Source organism: Oncorhynchus kisutch, linkage group LG3, assembly GCF_002021735.2.
Source record: "Oncorhynchus kisutch isolate 150728-3 linkage group LG3, Okis_V2, whole genome shotgun sequence".
NCBI lineage: Eukaryota > Metazoa > Chordata > Actinopteri > Salmoniformes > Salmonidae > Oncorhynchus > Oncorhynchus kisutch.
This window is the reverse complement of record NC_034176.2, coordinates 30,523,350-30,547,503: the sequence shown is the minus strand read 5'-3', so window position 1 is coordinate 30,547,503 and position 24,154 is coordinate 30,523,350. Positions and strand designations below refer to the sequence as shown.

General features: G+C 45.8%; 1 protein-coding gene across 4 annotated transcripts in view; it reads right to left on the bottom strand.

Moving 5' to 3' along the window:
- Positions 1-486: 486 nt before the first annotated feature.
- LOC109872095 (transcription factor COE2) overlaps positions 487-24,154 on the bottom strand; it is a 37,047-nt gene continuing 13,379 nt past the window's right edge. For 2 of the 4 annotated variants that reach the window (XM_031803961.1, XM_031803963.1), the window contains exons 7-16: positions 9,994-10,075; positions 8,352-8,493; positions 8,031-8,161; positions 7,724-7,850; positions 7,434-7,522; positions 5,580-5,645; positions 3,374-3,548; positions 2,989-3,174; positions 2,663-2,830; positions 1,373-2,464 (exon numbers count right to left, since the gene is read on the bottom strand). In XM_031803961.1, the coding sequence (XP_031659821.1) occupies positions 2,439-2,464; positions 2,663-2,830; positions 2,989-3,174; positions 3,374-3,548; positions 5,580-5,645; positions 7,434-7,522; positions 7,724-7,850; positions 8,031-8,161; positions 8,352-8,493; positions 9,994-10,075 (1,192 nt within the window). In that variant the 3' untranslated portion in view covers positions 1,373-2,438. Of the gene's footprint in view, positions 2,465-2,662; positions 2,831-2,988; positions 3,175-3,373; positions 3,549-5,579; positions 5,646-7,433; positions 7,523-7,723; positions 7,851-8,030; positions 8,162-8,351; positions 8,494-9,993; positions 10,076-24,154 lie in introns of all 4 variants that reach the window. The other 2 variants (XM_020463206.2, XM_031803957.1) reach the window with 2 other exon arrangements.

Here is a 24,154-nt window from a genome sequence, read left to right as displayed (position 1 = left end):
GGGGGAGATGGGAAAGAAAGAGGGCACACGCCAGAGAGAGAGAGGAGGAGAGGCTCATGTGGTTCTCAGTGGGGCCCCCAGAGGCCTGGTCCTTAGAGGAATAAGCAAGGTTGCAACTGGAGAGGAGAGTGATGGGGGGGATGTTGTTTATCTTTAGAGGCAGTAGCTACACAGTCTGCAACGCACACTCCACAATTAAGATGCTGCGCCTCATCAGCTATGTATACAAAGCAGAAAATACACAAGCATACAGGTGAGTCAAAAACTTGTCCTGGTGTATTCCTGAATTATAGTCCCATAATGCTGTAAGTAGCAAAACCTCACTTGCCTAAATAGTTTTTAATTGGTCATATTATGGATATCTGTACATTTTTGTTGATGTCTAATTGGCATAGATGCAAACACAAAGTCAGGTGCACACACACAAAAGTAGACCTTGTTTCTTCAACCTTCCTCATGTTTCAGTTATGAAAAGCAACAGTGAGCTCTTATTGTGATTTTTGCTTTATTTGGGAGGACAAAATATAATTACACCTTATGATACACCTTATGATACACCTTATGATACACCTTATGATATACCTTATGATATACCTTATGATACACCTTATGATATACCTTATGATATACCTTATGATATACCTTATGATACACCTTATGATACACCTTATGATATACCTTATGATATACCTTATGATACACCTTATGATATACCTTATGATATACCTTATGATATACCTTATGATATACCTTATGATATACCTTATGATACACCTTATGATATACCTTATGATATACCTTATGATATACACACCACAATTTCAGACAATCATGTTATTCTGTACCATTAAAAAAGAAAGATGGCTTTTGAACAAAAAACAAAAAAATGTGTGACCTTACATTTGGCTAACTGTTATCAAATAAATAAAACCAGTCAAACACTGGAAACAACTTTGAATAGATGTCAGCTAAAAAACAATAAATGTATTCTGTGTTTTCTAATCCTGAGCATGATGTATGTATTGTGCTGCAACAGTGAGTAAGAACACTGTTGCATGGGTTTATGACAAATCCCCAATATAACTCTTTGATCTCAGTTTGTGCTTGGTACTGTACTGCATAGTGACCAGAGACTGCGGAATGAAACACATCAAATCAATCAACAATGAAAATCATAATGTTCGACATACAATTTCAAATTGGCCACATGAATGAAATAATACGAGGGAATCAGTGTTGAAATAACATGCATAAAAATGAATAATAATATATGCTAACTAGTTTTCCTTTATAGAGAACAGCAAGGTCATTTGCTTTCTTTGACATTGGACATAATGGTTCCATTTTGTTATGTGACAAACCAGGAAAAGAGTATTGGCCAAGGAATTTATTTCAAATAAACATTGGAGTACTACTTCATTCTCTCTTACATATTAATCAACAGTCATGTCTAATAAAACCCTCAAAGATTTCAATAAAAACAAGAATAATGACAAGATAGAGATAATCATGTATATAACAATTGCAAAAAAGGAATTAAAACACATTTATATTATTCCCTAAACTAAATGTAATAATAAGTTAAATTGCTTGTTTTTTTCTTCTTAAATAAATCAATATATGAATTACTTTTTTACTTTTTATTACCAACACTGGAGGACAAAGAATTTGCCCTTGTAAAATCATGGAGATGAGAACAAAAAATAAAGGGTCTATCATTCTGGAATGTAAATCACCTTCAAAAACTCTACGACAAAAACCTTGGAGTCTTCAGATGCCTTTGACAGTGTCCTTAGAGACAAATATCACCCTGGTTCATTGAGTTTCGGCACATAGTATCAGAGTTTTCCATTGTCCATTCAGTTCAGTGCTCTAACAACAAATCATCAACAGACATATTCATCTACCACACCTCCGCTAGCCAAGAGGTTGATCAGTTTGGGGTAGGTGTTGTCGGAAGAACCAAACGCTGCATAAGGCTGTTAGCGTTGGGTGGTATGAATGCTTTTGAAGCTCGTGAAGGCATCTTGACGCTGACTTCTGCTTTCCTTTCAAAATACAGAGACACCCATAGTGCACCCTATAGGGCTCCACTGTGTTGTGGTGTGGCCCAAGAAAGTCTCATGTCTTGGCAGCTACTACAGACGAAGAGGTCTTCTGTCTGCATCTGGAGTGACTGGCTGGTCTTTGGACTCTTTCTGTCCCATCCCTTTCATCCAGATGAATGATACATGGACTCAACTAGTGGCAGGGCATCAGTGAGGATAGTTGTGGGTGGTTGAGAAATCAGTGTGTGTTCCATCATCATCCCTGCCCTGTCAGTGCCTGCAGGGGGGTGGCAGTGTTGGAGCAGTGGTCTGGTCTGGTCTAGTTTGTAGATGGTGGATGGGAGTTGGTGGAGTACTGCTACATCGGGGGAACTACCAGGCCGGTCATCGCTATAGAGAAAGAGAATAGTAATAATCTAATATGTTTTAGATACAAACTTATTTTTGAAAATAGCAATCATTATTATAACCCAAATAACAGCCAGACATATTTGTATTGTCATGCATGCCTAGCCTATATGCATGTGGGTATGGATTTGCTTTTATACAGAAAAATGTTTGGGGGGGGGGGTTACACAGAAAGGGGTGTTTCTAAGATTGTAGTTTGGTTCTACCTCTGAAGCTGTTGCCTCCTGAGGCGGGGCAGGCAGGAGAGGAGGATCCCTGGGGCCGGAGAACGGGAGCAAAGGCACTCTTCTGTTTGGCTGAGGACGGGAAGGAGGAGAACGGCAGGAGGGAGGAGGAGGAGCTGGAACCCGGGATGGTGGGACTAGATGGCATTACTGTGGAGGAGAGAGAGAGAATAGTTGTTGTTACTTTATAACAGAAGGATTCTATGCACTGGTCAACCTTTGTCAATGGTGGGCAATGATGTTTTATTGTAGCAGGGACAGGAAGAAAACACAGGACAGAGTGATTGAGTCAGAGGAGACACACTCACTGCCATAGGGAGAACCAGTGGGGGAGGCACTGCTAAAACCAGGGGATCCTGGCACCCCAAGACTAGTCATGGGCACTGACCCATACCCGCCACTCATGCCTCCACCTCCCCCATAGCCCGACTGCTGAGGGGTGGAGGCAGAGGGGTATCCCCGTGGGGACAAACTGCTGGAGTTACGAATATAACCTGGAGAGAGAGAGAGAGAGAGAAACAAAGAGAGAGACCGATAGAGTGTTAGAACAAAAAACACAGAGGTAAGGAAAACACAGGACGAAAAGTGATTTTCCCACTGGGGATATCACAGCACCACCTAGAAGAAAATCGCAAAGGGACAGACTCTTGTGAATATCACTATAAATCACATAGTAAGTCAAGTACTGCTCACCCTGGCTGGTTTGTCCTGGCTCTCCGATGCTGACCCCCAGCTGGGAGGGGTATGAGCCTAGGCCCATGACACTGCCGTGGGCTGGGGAACTAGGCAGGGCCTGCAGCTGGTTGTGGGGACGGGGAACACTGTACAGGGCCTCAGCAATGTCCGCTGCACGCTTCAGCAACATGTCCTAAAGAGACAGACAATACAAACTGTTAGCCAGACATCAGAGATTTATAGTAGTTATTGATAAGAGTAACAGTAAAAGAGACAAGAACAGCAGAGTTGTTTACTTCAGACTTTAGTCACAAATTTGATGACTTGAGACTTGACTTTGACTTGGAGCCTCATGACTCGGGACAACCCTCTTACTTGAGACTGATGACTTGAAATGATCTGGATAGGTTTTGTCATGTTTTGTCATGTTTTGTCACTCATTTTGTGGCACAGAGAAGCCATAGACAGTAGCCGCAGCATCACCCTTGCAACAAGATTGGCTAGTGAAACAGATTGGCTAGTGAAACGCACACTTGGCCCTCTGATTGGACCAGAAAACTGTCAATCAACACCAGTCGGGTGAGCTAGCCAACAGATTGCTGATTTACTGTACAGCCATAGAATCGGGTGCAGCGCAAACGTCAAATTGTAGGGAGAGAGGACAGCCATAATAAATAAACATGCAGCTCCAAAAATAGTTTGGTGATCAAGAATATTAACTGTTTCCTTTGCAAGCTCGGCAGCAATGGGGCATCAAGCGACAGTTAGACTACTAGCATAGGCTTACTGGTCTTTTGGCATGCTAAAATGGCTTGACATTTATAATTTACTTATACTTGCATTTGGAATTTGTTGTTAAAATGAATTATTACTGTGGCGAGGATCCCCCACAGGAGCTCTCCAACTCCTTCCAGTGGAGAGACGCTTTGTTCAACTCTTTAAATATCTGCTGTTGTTTTCACACATTTAAATGCATATGTGGTAAGTCTATATTCCATCTAATCCTCCAATAATTACTAGCATTTCGTCATTCCATCACCATACCATTTATTGCAACACTTAGACATTTCTATTTCATGTTTCATATGATACATTTTCATTTAGCCCGGGCGCTGTGTTTATTGTGCACATGAACATTCGCAAGACTCATGAGGTAGAAGTTCTGTTCATTTAATTCAATGTATGGTTTTGGGTTATGTCGGAGTTCTGTGTGTCTGTGTCCTATGTCTCTGTCATTCTGGATGTGCGTAATAGGAGAATGCGCACCTCAGTGCGCATAGAAATAGGGAATGGGAAAGGGGGATACCTGGTCAGTCGTCCAACTGAATGTATTCAACTAAAATGTGTCTTCCGCATTTAACCCAACCCCTCTGAATCAGAGAGGTGTGGGGGGCTGTGGGGGGCTGCTTTAATTGACATCCACGTCTTTGGCGCCCGGTTAACAGTGGGTTAACTGCCTTGCTCAGGGGCAAAACTATAGATTTTCACCTTGTCAGCTCGGGGATTCGATCCAGCAACCTTGCAGTTACTGGCCCAACGCTCTAAATATAGCAATGTGGCCTGCGTGCCACGCTTTGGAGTCAGTATGTTGAATAAGAAGAAATTATTGTTCTATGTATGAATGGTGATGAAATATCGTTAATAATCATTAAGTCTGATTAAGACAAATGTACCAATGTAACAATGGATTTGGAAATTGCCATTTAAATATAGAACCAGTTTGTTTATTGGTTGTAATTGCCAATTGGGTAATTGTATGGTCCTGGGAGGGACTCCTGTTAGACAGATTCCATTTGGCTTTTCAAGGGGAGGATGTGCAGTCTTGCCCTCTACCTGTGTCTGTTCAGATAGGACAGGTTGAGCCTGATACAGAGGCTATGTATTTTGGACCTTCTATATTTATTTGGTCAATCTATTTTGTATGATATGGCCCTTTAACATTGGATCACCAAGACCTGTAAATAAATCAACAAACTGAGCACATCAACCTGCCTTGCCTGCTGCTGATGTCATGACCTCACGACTGCTACAAGGTCATTATTTTACAATGACATCATCAAAATGTGTTGCAGACAAAATAAAGAAAAGGGCTGTCTGGTAGCTTCAATAAATAGACAAAGATTTGAACAAGTTATTGCATGTATAGATTCATGTTTTACTCGACTTGAGACTTGACTTGAAAACTTGTGACTCGGTGCGACCTCTGCTGAACAGCGCTGGTTACCTGATTACTGTGTGGGTTTCCATACAAGGCCTCTACCAGATCAGCTGCTCTCTTCAGTAGCATCTCCTACACACAGACAGAGAGACATGAATTAGCCTCTGGTGTTACATCGTGTGTACTGTATGTAAAGTGGGGTGTGATGACAGAACTCACAATGTGTGCTGTGGTCTGGTGTGGTGTAATGTAGTGTGGTGTTGTGTGGTGTAGTGTGGTGTGGTGTAGTGTAATGTAGTGTGGTGTTGTGTAGTGTGGTCTGGTGTGGTGTAATTTAGTGTGGTGTAATGTAGTGTGGTGTGGTGTGGTCTGGTGAAGTGTAATGTAGTGTGGTGTAATGTAGTGTGGTGTGGTGTAATGTAGTATAGTGTGGTGTAGTGTGGTCTGGTGTAGTGTAATGTAGTGTGGTGTGGTGTAATGTAGTATAGTGTGGTGTAGTGTGGTGTAATGTAGCATGGTGTGGTGTGGTGTAGTGTAGTGTGGTGTGGTGTGGTGTGGTCTGGTGAAGTGTAATGTAGTGTGGTGTAATGTAGTGTGGTGTGGTGTGGTCTGGTGAAGTGTAATGTAGTGTGGTGTAATGTAGTTTGGTGTGGTGTAATGTAGTATAGTGTGGTGTAGTGTGGTCTGGTGTAGTGTAATGTAGTGTGGTGTGGTGTAATGTTGTATAGTGTGGTGTAGTGTGGTGTAATGTAGTATGGTGTGGTGTGGTGTAGTGTAGTGTAGTGTAGTGTGGTGTGGTGTGGTGTAGTGTGGTGTGGTGTAGTGTGGTGTGGTGTAATGTAGTATGGTGTGGTGTGGTGTAGTGTAGTGTAGTGTGGTGTGGTGTGGTGTGGTGTAGTGTGGTGTGGTGTAGTGTGGTGTGGTGTAGTGTAGTGTGGTGTGGTGTAGTGTGGTGCAGTGTGGTCTGGTGTAGTGTAGTGTAGTGTAGTGTGGTCAGGTGTAATGTAGTGTGGTCTGGTGTAGTGTAGTGTGGTGGGGTGTAGTGTGGTTTGGTGTAGTGTGGGCTGGTGTAGTGTGGTGCAATGTAGTGTGGTGTAGTGTAATGTAGTGTAGTGTGGTGTAGTGTGGTGTAGTGTAGTGTGGTCTGGTGTAGAATGGTCTAGTGTAATGTAGTGTAGTGTAGTGTGGTGTGGTGTAGTGTGGTCTGGTGTAGTGTAATATAGTGTGGTATGGTGTAGAGTGGTGTGGTGTAGTGTGGTCTGGTATAGTGTGGTGTAGTGTGGTGTGGTGTAGTGTGGTCTGGTATAGTGTGGTGTAGTGTGGTGTGGTGTGTGGTCTGGTATAGTGTGGTGTAGTGTGGTGTAGTGTGGTCTGGTGTAGTGTGGTCTGGTGTAGTGTGGGCTGGTGTAGTGTGGTGCAATGTAGTGTGGTGTAGTGTAGTGTAGTGTGGTGTGGTGTAGTGTGGTCTGGTGTAGTGTAATATAGTGTGGTCTGGTGTAGTGTGGTGTAGTGTGGTGTGGTGTGGTGTAGTGTGGTCTGGTGTAGTGTGGTGTAATGTGGTGTAGTGTGGTCTGGTGTGGTGTGGTGTAGTGTGGTCTGGTGTAGTGTAATGTAGTGTGGTGTAATGTAGTGCGGTGTAGTGTAGCGTGGTGTAGTGTGGTCTGATGTAGTGTAATGTAGTGTGGTGTAGTGTAGTATAATGTATTGTGGTGTGGTGTAGTGTGGTCTGATGTAGTGTAATGTAGTGTGGTGTAGTGTAGTGTAATGTAGTGTGGTGTAGTGTGGTCTGGTGTAGTGTAGTGTAATGTAGTGTGGTGTAGTGTGGTCTGGTGTAGTGTGGTCTGGTGTAGTGCAATGTAGTGTGGTCTGGTCCAGTGTGGTGTGGTCTGGTGTAGTGTAGTGTAGTGTGTTCTCACTCACCTTAGCCAGTTTGTCAGGGTCACCAGGGTGTCTGGGGATGACCTTCTGAAGTCTCTGGAAACCGTAGTCTATGGTGGGCTCATTCAGCGCTAAACACAAACACAGATACATCAGCACTAAGTCCTGACTCATCTATTTCCTAATGTTTCTGTTTGGTATGTTGTTGGTGAATGGCTGCTGGCTGGGGTAGGTGTGGCTGCTGGCTGGGGTAGGTGTAGCTGCTGGCTGGGGTAGGTGTGGCTGCTGGCTGGGGTAGGTGTGGCTGTGAGGTAAGTAAGAGGTGTGTTTACCTGTGTAGATGAAGCGCCCAGGTGTCCCCTTGCAGAACTGTTTGGATTTGTAGGACAGCGTGACCTCCACGACCCCTGGGATGTGGCGAGGGGGCGTCTGGACACGGATGGCGTGGGGCGTGATCAACTAAGAGAAAGAGGGAGAAACAGAGACAAGACAAAATGAGCAACAAACGTCTACAGTATCTGATAGAATAATACGGTCTGCTCTCATAATGCCAACATGTAACAGGCAGCCAACAAATGAGTAACAGTCTCGTTAATGAGTTGTTTTAAAGAGACAGCTACAGTGAAGCCACATAGCTACCTCGCTCCACACCAGCATGCTGCCGAACACCACCTGCAGCCCGTCAAAGAAGTTCTCCCCGATCACAATGACCATGGCCCCGCCCGTGGTCCAGCCCTCACTGGGGCTGATGGCTTTGATACAGGGGGTGGCTGTAGAAGAAGAGCAATAAGGTCATTTTAATTGAACACATTCCACATCCTGGCAATGTATTTAGTGTCTGTTTTAGGAGGTCAGCCCTAGACCTTGAGGTTAGCCATTGTGGAGCACAGTGAAGTGGATAACATGAGTAAGCTACAATATGCATCAGTACATCAGGGTAGGTAGTGGTGTGTGTCTTACCGTATTCCATGCCGTTCTCCACTGACTCTCCCGGCTCCAGCCTGCGGGCTCTCCGGCCGTGTTTGGAGTTGTTGTGGACAAACATGTTGTCAGACACAGCTAAGACATGTCCGTCTACACTCACAGTGCTGGACAGGACCACCTGAAAGACAGGGGAGGTCGGGAAAGAGGAAAAGATCAACTCACGGTGTATCTGGGTACCTAAAGACATGTTACGTCACTTTATGTGAGATTTGGTTTCCTGCTAAAATAAATCCCTTGGCTACAATCAATTTCAGCATCCAGTTCATATAAATGTTTCTCAACGGGTAATGTGACGACCCTACTAGATCATATTTTTACATCACCGACCCTCTCTCTGTGGCCTCTCTCCCTCCTATCCCCTCCTGAGGCTGTGGTTGGAGTTTCAGGCCTCATCCCTCACTGACACCAGACATATGGACTGAATCTCCTCTTTTTACTGGGAGTTAGAGTATGATAAATGGTGGCCATAATTTGATTTCTGGCCAACAGCATGTGTGTCCCTTCCTCTCCACAAAGTACACATGTTCACCATGGAGGACATGCAATCAAAATATGTGGATGTTCTTGTGTGCTTGCCTTGGGTCTTCGTGTTTAAGAGTGTCCATGTGTCTATATGTGTACATGCAGGAAGGTAGTTGCGTGGTGACTATGAAATGCTGATGGACATTCATTTCTAGATATTTGGAAGTAGGCTTTGTCATACGAAGGTGGAGTGTTAAGGACTTATCGGTATTGCAGAGCTGCATATGTAGAGACTGGAGCACAGACGCACAGAAAGAGAGAGAGAGAGAGGGAGAGAAAGCAGATGTTCTTGTAGATGGTTGACTAGGAGAGGAAAGTAATCTGAAGGAAAATAACAGTAAATTATCGATCAAGCAGCAGCAACTGTCCCGCTCTGATCGTCTTTTAACCTGGAGGTGAGGGCCTTGGAGGGGCCACCCGCTCATAACGTCTCAGCATGTGTCACCGCGCGGGAGTTAAAACAAACATGGTGGAAAACAGGGAGAGAGAGAGAGAGAGAGAGAGAGAGAGAGAGAGAGAGAGAGAGAGAGAGAGAGAGAGAGAGAGAGAGAGAATAGAGAGAGAGAGAGAATGCCAGACAGGGGCTCCGGTGCTGAAAGACAGCAGAGGAAGTGAAGCGGGAGTGTCCCCTGTGACCACTTCCTGGGTCACGGAGCATGACCTCCCCCATCTGGAGCCAATCACTCAATTCTTGACAACTTCCTGAAACACCTCAGCCTATTTCCTGCCTGCCTCCCCCCCTTGTCTCTCCCACCCCACTACCCCCTTGCCTTTCTCTTTCCATCTATCCCTCTTTGTTTCTCTATTGATTTTTAACTTTCCCCTCCATTCCAGTGCTTGAGGTTCTGATATGGAGAAATGTGGTCTCACCTATACCTGGGCAGATCCTAGATAACGAAATACCCTCTTTGTGAAAGTAGAGTGGAAAGAAATGCATGTTTTAAAAATCTATGTTTTAGATAACCCTCCCTCCCTCCCTCCCTCCCTCCCTCCCTCCCTCCCTCCCTCCCTCCCTCCCACCCACCCACCCACCCACACATAGGCCTACATGAATACACACAAACACCCCTCTCTCTCTATCTCCTACACTCCATACCTGAAATCTCCTCATGTCCCTTGGGTTCCCTGCTGTCTTCAGGCAATTTTGGTTACACTTCAGGAAAAACTTCAAGAAGAATCTGCAGGGGAAAAAGAAAAATAGGACATCAATAACTCAATATACAGGAATATATCACATGGAAGAACAACACATTCATTATTTGTTGGCCTTATTTAGTGGCATTAATCATTTCAAATCAGTCAAGAAGACGCTGATTGGTGTTCTGGTCATAGAGATGCATTATGAACATTGAGTGTGTGCGTGCCTACACATGTGTGAGTCTGCGTGTGTGTGTTTGCATGTGCGTGTGTGGTTAATGCTGCTTCGTGATATCTGCCCTTGCATTAATCACTGCTGTTTAGTTTAGCATTAGAGTCAATGTTATTACACTTTAAATCAAATGATGAACATTTGTAATGCAGTCCAGTGAAAACTGCGGCTGTGTTTCAAAGTGAACAGGAGACCGTGATATATGCCAGGGGACTCTGGGGACCCCATGGTATCCCACTATGCTGCATCTGAACCTCCACATGGGAACAGTGGAGGATGAGAGAAAGGCTACAAGAGAGAAAGTGAAAGGAGGACAGAGACAGAGTGTTTGTATGTACGTTTGCATGAGGTTTGTGTGTGTATTTTCTCATGGATGTGTCTCATTAACGTTGTGTGTGTGGGGGGGAGATCAGAGCGTGGAAAGAGAGAGACGGGGTGCTGATAGCCTCCACTAGAGCAGAGAAGAGGAGAGAGATGGAGCGACTGAGATGAAGATGTGGAAAGGAGGGAGAGACTCCAAATCCCAGGTGTACACAGTTCGGCAACATAGCCCGCTGCCATGGCAACGCGGCTCTGCCGCAATCCCAAAGTCCCCACGCTGAGAGGGAAAGACAGAGACGGGAAAGAGAAGGCAACCACAAGGAACACACATTCCATCACAGAGAGCGAGGGAGAGAGGAGGGGGGAGGAAGCGATAGAAAGGGGATAGGCAGGGGAGATAGTTGAGGGAGTAATGAAATGGTCTGAAGAGAAAAAGAGAATTAGAGTGAAATGGGCGTGGTGTAGAGATCAGGACTACTAACTAAACAAACAACAACAGTGATGAGGAGAAATGAGAGAGAGGCAGGAGCTGGGCGGCTAGCTATCCGATCCCACCCACATTGAGCTCACTGCAGATATAAGTCATATTAATGGAGAGACTTTGTTTGGAGAGGGACTTCATATTGGCCCCGCAGCCCAGAACCCTCCCATTCAATGGTCATTTCTCCTTCCCTCTCTCAGCCTCTTTCTCGCTCTTCTTCCATCAGTCCCTCCCCACGTCCCTTGTGAACAGGCCCTGGCTCAGAACTACCGCTTGGTTCCAAGACAGTGTCCAATATTTCTTGATTTGAGCTATTTCAGCGGAGGACAATCAATATTGTTGTTGGCGGAGGGTGATTCTGATTTATCAGTGAGAGCTGGGACCATCCAACCGCTACAGTTGGGCCCGGGTGGATGTGTGCAAATGGCCACATCGCCTCTCCCTCCCTTTAACCACTTCCTCCTCTTTATATCACTATCCCCATCTCTCTCTCACTCCCTCTCTCCGTCCTTCCCTCCATCACTCCCTCTCTCCGTCCTTCCCTCCATCACTCCCTCTCTCCGTCCTTCCCTTCATCACTCCGTCTCCGTCCTTCCCTCCCTCACTCCCTCTCTCCATCCTTCCCTCCCTCACTCCCTCTCTCCGTCCTTCCCTCCCTTACTCCCTCGCTCCGTCCTTCCCTCCATCACTCCCTCTCTCCGTCCTTCCCTCCCTCACTCCCTCTCTCCATCCTTCCCTCCCTCACTCCCTCTTTCCGTCCTTCCCTCATCACTCCCTCTCTCCGTCCTTCCCTCCATCACTCCCTCTCTCCGTCCTCCCCTCCATCACTCCCTCTCTCCGTCCTTCCTTCCCTCCCTCACTCCCTCTCTCCGTCCTTCCCTCCATCACTCCCTCTCTCCGTCCTTCCCTCCCTCACTCCCTCTCTCCGTCCTTCCCTCCCTCACTCCCTCTCTCCGTCCTTCCCTCTCTGGTCTCTCTGTATTGTATCCATCATGCTGTCATGATTTATATGTTTTCTTAGTAGTTTATGCTGTGTTTGAATCCAGTTTGCCTCATAGCCACCGATGAGAGATATATTGGATAATGTTCTGCTTTTTTCATATACTTCTTTTAAACAGTGCACTTGAAGATCCTTCAGTATGTGATTTCTACTCTGGTATATGATGGGGAACATTCTATTAATTTGCTTCAAATTCATGTGGGATCCCCCATAAAGAGACATGGCAGAGTCATTTATAACATTACTGCAGGCTCCTTTGTTGGGCTAAATGACCGTGGCCATGGCCCTGCTCTGTCCCAGACACAGACACGCTCCTTTCCCTGCCCAGCCACCTGCTCTCTGGATCTCTGGCCACTTCAAGTGCACCCAGCCAACAATGACCGCTCACTCCACCCAGTCACATTGGTGACTTCACGCAGGGATGCGTGACATCCCTTTAAAGACACACTCCAGATGTAGCGACGACCCTTCAGGTTCTAGGCCGACATCCCCATTGGACAGTGTGCATTGGCCTTCCCCTTTCCTCTGACTTTCATTCATCATTCCCTCACTGTGTTTGTTTGTGTGACATTATAAACACTCATACACACTTCCATACAACCCCCCACCCCACCTCTGTCCTCCCCAAAAACCCATTCAGTCAACTTTCAGCCCCCTCAGTTCGGACGCACACAGCTGCAAATGCTGAAATTAAAGCGAGACATTGGTGCATATATTAGCATACATTAGCCGCTTCCCCCTGCCCACTTAACATGCAAATCTCCCAGCCCCGTCGCCTCGCACCTTCTGCCACACATTCATTTGCTGAATTATAATTAGACTAATCTTGCATAATTAATAAGAAGTCGAGGACCCTCTGTTTTTCCCCCGCCTCTGTTGTGGTCGTAAAAGTTTAATATCGGGGTTGTTTGTTTTTGTTTTGGTAATGCAATACACCCACACACCTCCCCACCCACAGGCTAGAGAGGAGGTGGACTTGTTAAGCATTGGAGGTGATCTGGATGTCAGAAGGAAACTGTGTGGAGAGGAATGTCCATTTTCAAAGGAGAACTCCTTTAGCTACACTGTGGCTTAGAGGTGTGCATTTGCAGCTTTGCCTCTCATATTCAAAGTGGTTATTCCATAACCAACTGTCACTGGAATTCATATTTACCCCACTAATTCAATTAGGAAATTAATTTTGGGGGAGGGGTAACTTTTTGTGACAAGTTGAGATGCAAGTGTAATATTTTATGAGTTGGCCAGTTGTCATTAATGTAAATCATGAAATATCTATGACCCTTCCAACTGGCGTTCCCCACGACCCTCCTCAAAGACCTGATTAGGAAACACAAACAAAAGGTAGGCCCAAGTCTTAAGCCTTGGGATCAATTTCCACACTGGCTCCATGGGGAGTCTGTTTTTCCCCTAAGTATCTCTGTCAAGGCCTCCAAATCCCCTTTGTCTGCATCTGCTTCAGTTCCCAAGACTAAACACAGGCCTCACAGCATGGGGAGAGCAATCCGCAGGGTGACAACTTGCTTAACTAAAACTAGTTCAGAAAAAAACGAGAGTAAGTCATGACACTGCAATAACAGCAAAGTTACAAACTTAACTCCATAATTGTTTCATTCTTCCATGTTCACCTAGGCATTGACTGTCAGACAGACCATGTTTAGCCTCAGTCAGTCCTATCTGAGGCAACTGTTAAACATAGCTGAGCCATTACATATGGCCTTAATCATAGCGCTAGCACATAAGCTGCACAGGACCCCTAACAATAACTTTCATTGGCATTTATCAACCTTCATTTCAACTGGCTTAAATTGCCATGTCACAGAGACACAGGACATATCACTATCTATACGCTGATTAGACACAGCTGTATCAGTGTCTGTATCCATCTATTAGATCTGCTATGGTGCATGGATTTAGCTACAATACACACAACTGGACTAGTTCCTGCAGCTTTGTCTTCCTGTGGGACAGCTGCATTGATGACAATCATCTTTCAATAAAAGACTTGGGAGGGATTTGAACCGTGAGAGACAGAGAGAGAGGACTAAAATGGAGGGCAGGGTGGGAGAGGCTCTGTTTTCTATCTAGGAACACCAACAGACAGAGAGAGAGAGAGAGAGAGAGAGAGAGAGAGAGAGAGAGAGAGAGAGAAGAGAGAGAGAGAGAGAGAGAGAGAGAGAGAGAGAGAGAGAGAGAGAGAGAGAGAGAGAGAGAGAGAGAGAGAGAGAGAGAGAGAGAGAGAGAGAGAGAGAGAGAGAGAGAGAGAGAGAGAGAGAGAGAGAGAGAGAGAGAGAGGAGAGAGAGAGAGAGAGAGAGAGAGAGAGAGAGAGAGAGAGAGAGAGAGATGGAGTGACAGGTCAGAAGTATTTAGAAGACAGGCAGAGAGAATGAAGGAAGAAGAGAGGGGTGGGGAAGAAAAGGCTGAAAGAGCGAGAGAAGAGAGGGAGAGACAAAAAGAGGAGGGGGAATGTTGACGTCCTGTATTCAGGGCCATCACTCATCAGACATCCCCCCCATCGCCCCCCACCCTGGAAAAACAAAACAGTGTCCTGACATGGTGGGGGGGTAGGGGAAGACAATTAGGAAACCAGATGTGAGGCATTAAAACATACTGACATGCTGAGGACCTTCCTCTGCCACACTCATACACTGAGAACATGAACTTATACACACACACACACACACATGCACGAACACAAACATTACATACACCCAACAAACTCTATAATAAACGTACACATTCAAATAGAAAATCAAATGCATGTAAACGCAACTTGAAATATATGCACAAAATATGAGTATTGGGTCAAGTTTCAAGGCTCCTGTCTATTGGCCGAGTTCTGCATAGGCCAGAGTTGACCTATGAATATGTTACACCGATGCAGAAATCTACAGATGGGTCGTCATGCATCAATGTATGGATATGCATCCAATTAGTATATGGAGTGGGTTGTGGTGAGGGATGGGGGTGTTTTGTTTTCCTCCATGGGGAGATTTGGGGAGGGATGAGGAGGACGGGGAGGAGGGGAACTGGGGAGGAGGTAATAAATACCCCTGGATCCCAGGGTCCCCTGGCAGACTGGAAGCTAGACTGGTCACCAGGGTTAACACCCAGGGCACCTGACCTTTGACACTGCTAATGGGGCATAGAGAACCCTCCACGAACTGATACCCCTCTGTAGCATACCACCGCGGGACCATTCACACCAGCCTACTAACTTGGACTAGTACGATTTCTGTACTAAAATACATCTCTCACCTTTACATAACATACTTTATATAACCCTAACCCTCTCTCACTCCCCCTCTCTCTCCAAACTGCCTTGCATATTTAAAAGTCATCGACAAACCAATCCTTAGCAACTTGTTTCAGCAGGGGTTTCACTTATTTTAGATTTGTTTTATTGGGTGCACAGCTATGGGGGTGGCAGGTAGCCTAGTGGTTAGCACGTTGGGTCAGTAACCGAAAGGTTGCTGGATCAAATCCCTGAGCTGACAAGGTAAAAAATCTGTCGTTCTGCCCCTGAACAAGGCAGTTAACCCACTGTTCCCCGGTAGGCTGTCATTGTAAATAAGAATTTGTCCTTAACTGACTTGCCATAACTGACTTGCCTTAAATGCACCTCTGTCCTCTCAAATTTCTAGCACCCCCACCTTTCCTAATCCCACTCTGTCATAATCTATAATATGGCCCATGTTAGTCTCTCATTGACGGCTGTTTTGATCCAGGGATTAATCCTGTCTTCATGGTCTGACAGTCACACTAACAACCACACACTGACAGACAAGACCACTGAGTGATGGTGGAGATAGGTACACCAAATCAATGGAAAGAGAAATTGGCGCGCTTAGCTCAAATGTTTGTAGAGACAAAAGATCTTTGGGTGCTGGCTTCAAAAGGCATACACGGGAAGGAAAAACCTGCACTTAGTGAAATATTCTTTGTTTTAATGTATCTTTTGAGCAGCAGAGGTCAGAACAAACGGCCGCATTTTGGCGGCAGCATTCGTCAGCGTTGGTGGAAGGGAAGCACTCACAGATAGTCCTGTGGTATCAAAAATAGTGGCTAGATTCTTTGGAGAGGTGCCACACAGACTGAAACAGAGCATGGGGAACGAGGACTCCTTTTAAAGTTTGACCGTTGGATTGGATTTGCCCCCATGGCCCCTTCTCCATTTCAGCCCAGCCTCACCCCTGCAGCCCCAGACCAAAACCCAGCCCACCCGTCTCTAAACTTGACAACTGTGTCAAAGCCAAACATTTAAACCACTAGTGCTGATTTATAGAGCTTGGTAACGCTGTACAACCATCAGGCGCAAAAGTGCCTCAGCTGCGGTGGGGCAGTGAGGTGAGAGAGGGGTGAGAAGGGGGGACAGGGTAATAGAGGGACATGGATGGGGGTTGATGGACCCTTCTGATAAGTGTGAACGTGGACTTTTTGAACATTGCAATACATTGGTCTTAAAATGACCTAATAACATCACTGCTGGCATGATGGTATCGGTTTCATCTTTAAAATAGTTGAATGTTGTTCCAGCGTCCAGCACTTGGCACAATAAGAAAAGCGGGAGAGATAGAAAGAGAGAGAGATGTAGGTATATTTAGTTATATGGATCTATGGCTGGACAGACTGACAGAGACATACACAGAGAGATCCAGGCTGGAGAGACCGTGAATGTTCATCCAGGATAGGGAATAGACCTCCCATCAGTAGCCTGACCTTTCCCAGCATGCTTTGTGAGTCCTATGGGATGAAGATTCAAAATACTCTCTCCAAACTGTCACACTGGAGTCGTTGAGCAGCCCAATGTGTATGGGAAGGTCTCATACATACCAATAAGAACCTTTACAATCCCCACACAACACCGATGACCCAAAACTGGTCATTCTAACTGAAGCAGCATGAATAATGTCAAAATGCTCAAATGTACATCAGAAATGTATCAGGTGCTCCCTCCAATACACATAACGATGATTCCTAGATACTGTCCTCCTAACACTGTCAAAACCAATAGGCTTCCATGAGCCGATAATCACCTTTGAGTATTAAATACCCACATACCACAGCACATCCCAAACCCGCCTCAGAGAAGAACAAAGACAGAGAGATGGACGTCAGAGAGAGGAGAGAAACAACAACAGCATGAGAAGAGATGTCTTCTTAATTAGCCAGTAATGATAAGATCTGACAAACAACATCTGTTTCCAGAGAGAGAGGGAAGGAGAGGGGGAGGGAGGTAGAAAGGAGAGGTGGGAGAGAGTGATCGAAGGGAGGAACAGAGAGGGGCGGCGTGTAAAAGAAAGAATGCTGTGTAGCGTGACACCATAGAAGAACGAAGGAAGGAGTGAAGTAAAATGAAAAAGAGAGAGACAGAGAGACAGGGGGAGAGAATTCTGACAGGGTTGAGGGAATCTAGGAACCAGGACGGAAATGACAGATAGAAGGGAGAAAAACAGATCAGACTGAAGACAGACAGATAGACAGACAGACAGAGACAGAGACAGAGACAGAGACAGAGACAGAGACAGACAGACAGACAGACAGACAGAGCCAGAGAGAGAAACAGACAGACAGACAGACAGACAGACAGACAGACAGACAGACAGACAGACAGACAGACAGACAGACAAAGAGAGAGAGACAGAGGGTAGAACTGGATAATGGCACAAGGGAGAGAAGGAGGGAGGGAGAGGTGGAACGTGTGTAGAGATCGGTATGGAATCACTCAGAGGTCCAGGGTGCTGTAATTTACTGTCCGTAGCTAATCCACAGCAAATGTGTGGAGCCATAGAGAGGAGCGGGAGAGAGTGGGAGGGAGGGCAGGAGGGAATAAGAGAGAGGAAAGGGTTGGAGGGGGATAGAGGAAGGGCAGGGGGACTGTTGGGCGCACAGCATGCCTGCTGGGAGGCTGTCAGCGGCCACATCACCCCCTGCCCTCAGCCCTGACAGATTCATCAAGAATATTTACACACACACACACACGCACACACACACACACACACACACACACACACACACACACACACACACACACACACACACACACACACACACACATACACGCGACCATAAAACATCAAAAACGATATCAGGAGAATGCATATACAGACGTGTGTTGCTCTAAGGGCTACTAGATATTATAGAAACAGCTGCCTCTAACGTACCCATTTCAATAACAGGTTGTTATAATTACTCTATGACCATACTGTAGCATGGCATGCACGTCTAATATTCCATCTCTCTAAATACTTTTATATGCATGTTTTCGGGGTAAATAGGGCTATAGGCCTAATTTAAATGTGGTGCTTTGAGGCGGTAAGGGGGAGTATGTTGAGGACGACTGGGGGGATACAAGGAAAATCTGAGTCCTCCCTGGGAAATCAATTCTGTCCAGATTCCTGACAAACAGACAAACAAACAAACAAACTGGGTCCGGGCCAGCGCCAGGGGGCATCGTTAAATCCTTAGTGAAATTTAAGACCTTTATATGGGGGCTGACTGACCCCCTATCCACCCCCCACACCTCTTTGCCCCACCCCTACGCACCAGCATCCAGCCAAAGATAACAGCCCCTGTTCCTAAATACCACTGCTAACTGGCCTCTGACTCTGGCCTTTGACACACATGCCTGCCTGCTTGGAGGCTCCACACACACATCCATGTACACACAAACTCTGATATACACACATCCATGTACACACAAACTCTGATACACACACATCCATGTACACACAAACTCTGATACACACACATCCATGTACACACAAACTCTGATACACACAAACTCTGATACACACACATCCATGTACACACAAACTCTGATACACACACATCCATGTACACACAAACTCTGATACACACACATCCATGTACACACAAACTCTGATACACACACATCCATGTACACACAAACTCTGAAACACACACATCCATGTACACACAAACTCTGATACACACACATCCATGTGCACACAAATTCTGATACAAACTCTGATACACACACATCCATGTACACACAAACTCTGATACACACACATCCATGTACACACAAACTCTGATACACACAAACTCTGATACACACACATCCATGTACACACAAACTCTGATACACACACATCCATGTACACACAAACTCTGATACACACACATCCATGTACACACAAACTCTGATACACACACATCCATGTACACACAAACTCTGAAACCCACACATCCATGTACACACAAACTCTGATACACACACATCCATGTGCACACAAACTCTGATACACACACATCCATGTGCACACAAATTCTGATACAAACTCTGATACACACACATCCATGTGCACACAAGTTCTGATACACACAAACTCTGATACACACAAATCCATGTGCACACAAATTCTGATACACACACATCCATGTGCACACAAGTTCTGATACACACAAACTCTGATACACACAAATCCATGTGCACACAAATTCTGATACACACACATCCATGTACACACAAATTATCTCAAGTACTCTAAAATAAATCATGCTAATCTGGCCTCCTGAGAGTGCTGCCCTACCAAAGGTGAAACCCATTAGTGGCCAGACAAATGGGAAGCTGCTTTCCCCTCTCCCTGTCCCAGTAACACAGCACCCAGTCCCAGCCACTCATGGAGAGTGTGGCCATTTTCAGTGCTATGAGCCCCCTTCCAAACCCCATGTTTACCCCCCTCCCTAAATCCCCATTCACCCACATTAGCCCATTTGCAGTCCATTCCCATTTCCTGTCAAAACATTTCTCTGCTGCGCTCCGTTTCCGACTTCCCCCTCTGTGCGCTCTCCTTAAGAAAACAACATATGCTTGTTCTGAGTGTTAGGGTTCAAGCCACGACACCCAACCCAACGCAGTCCAACGCAGCAAAAGGTGACAGCACAATCCAGTCATCTAATCTGCCACTCATGGTTCACTTCCTTTCTGTATTTGAGTCGTGGGTCTTCCTGGTTCACATGAGACCACATCACAAAATGAATTCTGACTCCTGACTCTGAATAGTGTTCTCTCTCTGTGTTTCTTACAAGCAGTACCTGTCAGTGAGTATTTGATAATTCAGACAGTGGCACCCTCTCCCTCTGTCTGTCTGTCTGTCATTCTCCTCCTCTCATTGCCTCCTGGGAGGAGATGCCCCCCACTCCTGTGCCAGCTGCTCAGACTGGCCCAGCCTGTGGTGTTGTGTGCAGTGGAGCTGCTGGGCCCCGTCTCTGTCTCCACTCACTGCCAGTCCCCTGTCTGAAGGGCTCCTGACAGAGGTCTGGGGGGACTGGACACTACCAGCCACCAGGGAGACGAGGTGCCTGTGACAGGGAAGTGAAGGGACTGGAGGGATTGTGTGTGTGTGTGTGTGTATGTGTATGTGTATGTGTATGTGTATGTGTGTGTGTGTGTGTGTGTGTGTGTGTGTGTGTGTGTGTGTGTGTGTGTGTGTGTGTGTGTGTGTGTGTGTGTGTGTGTGTGTGTGTGTGTGTGTGTGTGTGTGTGTGTGTGTGTCTTTAAAGACATTACAGATGTGTAGCTGTAATAATGAGAATGTATAGGATCAGCATGTAGGTAGATTGTGCCTGTAGCTATAGCTGGCTCAGTGAGTGCCTGTGAGGGGGATGTATATGTTTTGGCTAGAAGACATGGCACGCTACCAGAGGTAGTGGAGATGAGCCTGTATGGACGGCTTGTCATGCCATTGATCTGTGTATTTCAGATGCAGGATTCCTCCTCCTTCCCCTAAAATCAGGGCTCTCTGGGACATGTAAAAAATGGGTCTGGGAAGGAACCACCATTGTGGAAAGGGTGTCCAGACTACACAGGGGTGGTGGTGGTGTTGGAGGTGGTGGTGGTGGAGGTGGTGGTGGAGGTGGAGGTGTTGGTGGAGGTGGTGGAAGTGGAGGTGCAGGTGGAGGTGCAGGTGGTGGAGGTGGAGGTGGTGGTGGTGGAGGTCTTGGTGGTGGAGGTGGAGGAGGTGGTGGAGGTCTTGGTGGTGGAGGTGGAGGAGGTGGTGGAGGTAGTGGTGGTAGAAGGGGCCAATAGGTCTGTTAACTAGGATCTCCACTCTGACATGCACTGCTGCTGGAGACCATGTCATCCTACTCTGAGCTCCAAGGCTAAAGGAGTTACAGATTCTGTGATCGTGAGAAACAATCTCTAAAACTGACACTGTTCACATCTCCAAGAGGACAAATGATGAGGTAACAGGGCCATTTGGCTTCTACTAGGCATCTGGGAGAGGTGAGGAATTTGACCCCCTGACACAGTCAAAAATGGTTGCTGTTTCCATTTTTTGGCCAGTTGTTTAATGTTCCTTTCCAAAAGCTCTGCTCCCTGCATGTTCCCGGGGGCTCTGTTGAGAGGGGCGGGTGATGTTCCCCTCCATTAAAATTACAGTGAGAGGCTAAGAGGCAAGCTCGCACAGGGAGCAGGGACCTGCCAACACAGATGTACAGGAGCTCAGAATGCAACAGAGGCAACACACAGAGGCAACACACAGAGGCAACACACAGAGGCAACACACAGAGGCAGCACACAGAGGCAGCACACCGAGGCAGCACACCGAGGCAGCATAACTAACACACAGATATATCTTATGTATAGGGGAAAAGAGAGAGAGAAAGGGATAGAAGGAAGGAAAGAAAGAAGGGAGAGACAGGCTGACAGTCAGTCAGACAGACAGACAGACAGACAGACAGACAGACAGACAGACAGAAACAGACAGAAAATAAGATCCAGACAGATTGTCAAACAGTCCCTTAGAGATGTGGTTGTTGAAGATTCAGACAGATTGTCAAATAGTCCCTGACATGCTGACCACACCGCTCACGTCACAAAATACAGTTACACATACATGTTATTCAGTCATTGCACCCACAATGCTGGTGTGCGTCAATGAGCGTCTGCGTTGCCAGGCGCTAAAATAGATGTGGCTTCTATTTGTGACGCAGAATGCGATGCAAGTCCTGCCTCTCCCATCTCCTCATTGGCTTTTAGAAGCATATACCCACGTGCCATCTCCTCATTGGTTATACCCACGTAGGTGATTGAAAGATGAACTGAGCGGTTATGCTAATACACCTTATTATGAAAGTTAGTTGCCAATCGACATATAAAGTCCAAAGAAAAAAAAGCCTGGAAGGAGAAGAGATGACAAGACAAATTAGCTAGCAACTGCATGCTAGCTAGCTAAATTGCCATAAATGTTTAACGCTTTTCAAACTGTCCCCAAATTAATATAATTGGTTCAGAGTTTGTTCTGATATTCCAACCTGCGTATCGTGATCGTATTTGGTGTGGGGGGGACAAAATAATTTTGCGCACGACGGCGCACGCGGAAGCACGAGGAAGCATGCGGAAGCTCGCGGAAGCACGCGCGCGTCCGGTTTGGGCATGGTGATAGAGATGTGGTTGTTGAAGAAAGGCATTCAGATACAAATTAACAAATGATATCTGAATGCTATATTGTCAAACTGTCCAGAGGAATCCGTGTGGATTCCAACAGATAGCACGTGCAAAACATTCACTGAAATAATCCTCATCCAAATGAAGACATTAGAAATTGACCCAAATGATTTTCTAGAAGTAAAAGCAATTTAGTGGAAATTGATTTAAAAGCAACACACTTTCATTCGCTGCTATGTGGCGGCCAGATAAAACAACCAAACGTGCACATAACTAGAATCAGGGGTAGAAGATCAATACGGCCCATAATACAAGATGAAGAGCAACAGATTCCTCTTAGGGTCAACTAGTCTTCGCAAGGGAGCTCTAATCACATTTCTAAAAGTGGGCTTGACCACAACCATTACTGCTACCTATAATAAGTATTTTTTATCATTTAACACATAGGAAAGGATTTATCTGGTCTAATTGATGAGAAGAAAAAAACTTGCTGAGGAGGATTTTGTATGTTCTCATTGACAGAAAGGAAAACAAATGTATCTCTCTCTTGCATCCAGGCTTTGTGAAATGGCTTGTCGTTTTGAAAGGGGGAAGGGAAAAGCGATATTGACAAAATTGGAAAATTCCCATTGATTATTCCTCTTTCCTCAGAGTGCTTGCTTGTTAAAAAAAGACCCCTCTTGAAAACACGATCAATTAGTGAGATAGTGCATGCCATTGATCCCCTCTCCGGACTCTCTCCTCCCCTGCCTCCCTTCTCCTCCCTTACAATGGATCTTTCATGCTTTCCTTATGACCATGTATTGATTCCAACCTCCTACCCAAATGTAAAACCACGGTCATACACTCCAACCCTTCCCCCTCCCATTAACCAATCCAAACTTCCCATTCCTACAAACACTAACACTAATAGTGATTGTCTGCCTCTGTTGTAAAGCATGCTCCTCTATAAACACAGAGGCTAGCGCTCATATAGTTCTCTAAAGGTCAGGGGTCATCTGGCAGTAATGCCACTGTTAACTGACCTGTCTGTCTCTGAGTAGAGAGTAGAACTCCGTAGGTTGGAGGAGGGAGGGACACACACAGGGATGTGTTCTGGTATATGTAAGTTAGACAAGCACTGAGAAAATATCAAAGCCAGACAATGCAAAAGCTGTGACAGCAAGGCCTGTAAAAAAAACACAGAACATATCAGAGAATGGAGTATGGAGTTCTATGCTACAGCCATACAGTAAGTTCTCTTTGAAACAGATCATTTAATCACAAGTGAGTCATTCAGCAACAGGGCACGTGTGAACGTAATCCACAATTTGAAATTGTCAAAACAGAGGAATCAATCAGTCAATTAATCAATCAAAGATAATTTACATCTTCAAAACAAAGAGGTCCCCCTCGATTGCATAAGATAGTCAGTGAGTGAGTGACATATTCAACAATGACAAGACTAGTAAACGCTGCAAGCAGTATGACCTGATCAGTGCTTTATATGAAGAGGAGTAATTGTGTCTTAAAGAGTCCTCTCCCCATTCTGACTAACCCCCAACACCTCCAAGCCCCCTACCCCCACTCCTGCATGCCGCCATCCCTCCCTATGGATCAGCTGTGATCTCCTCTCTCCCCTTTCACTCAAATCAGGATTAGGGAGAAGGAGGGAGTGGAGCAGCAGGAGGG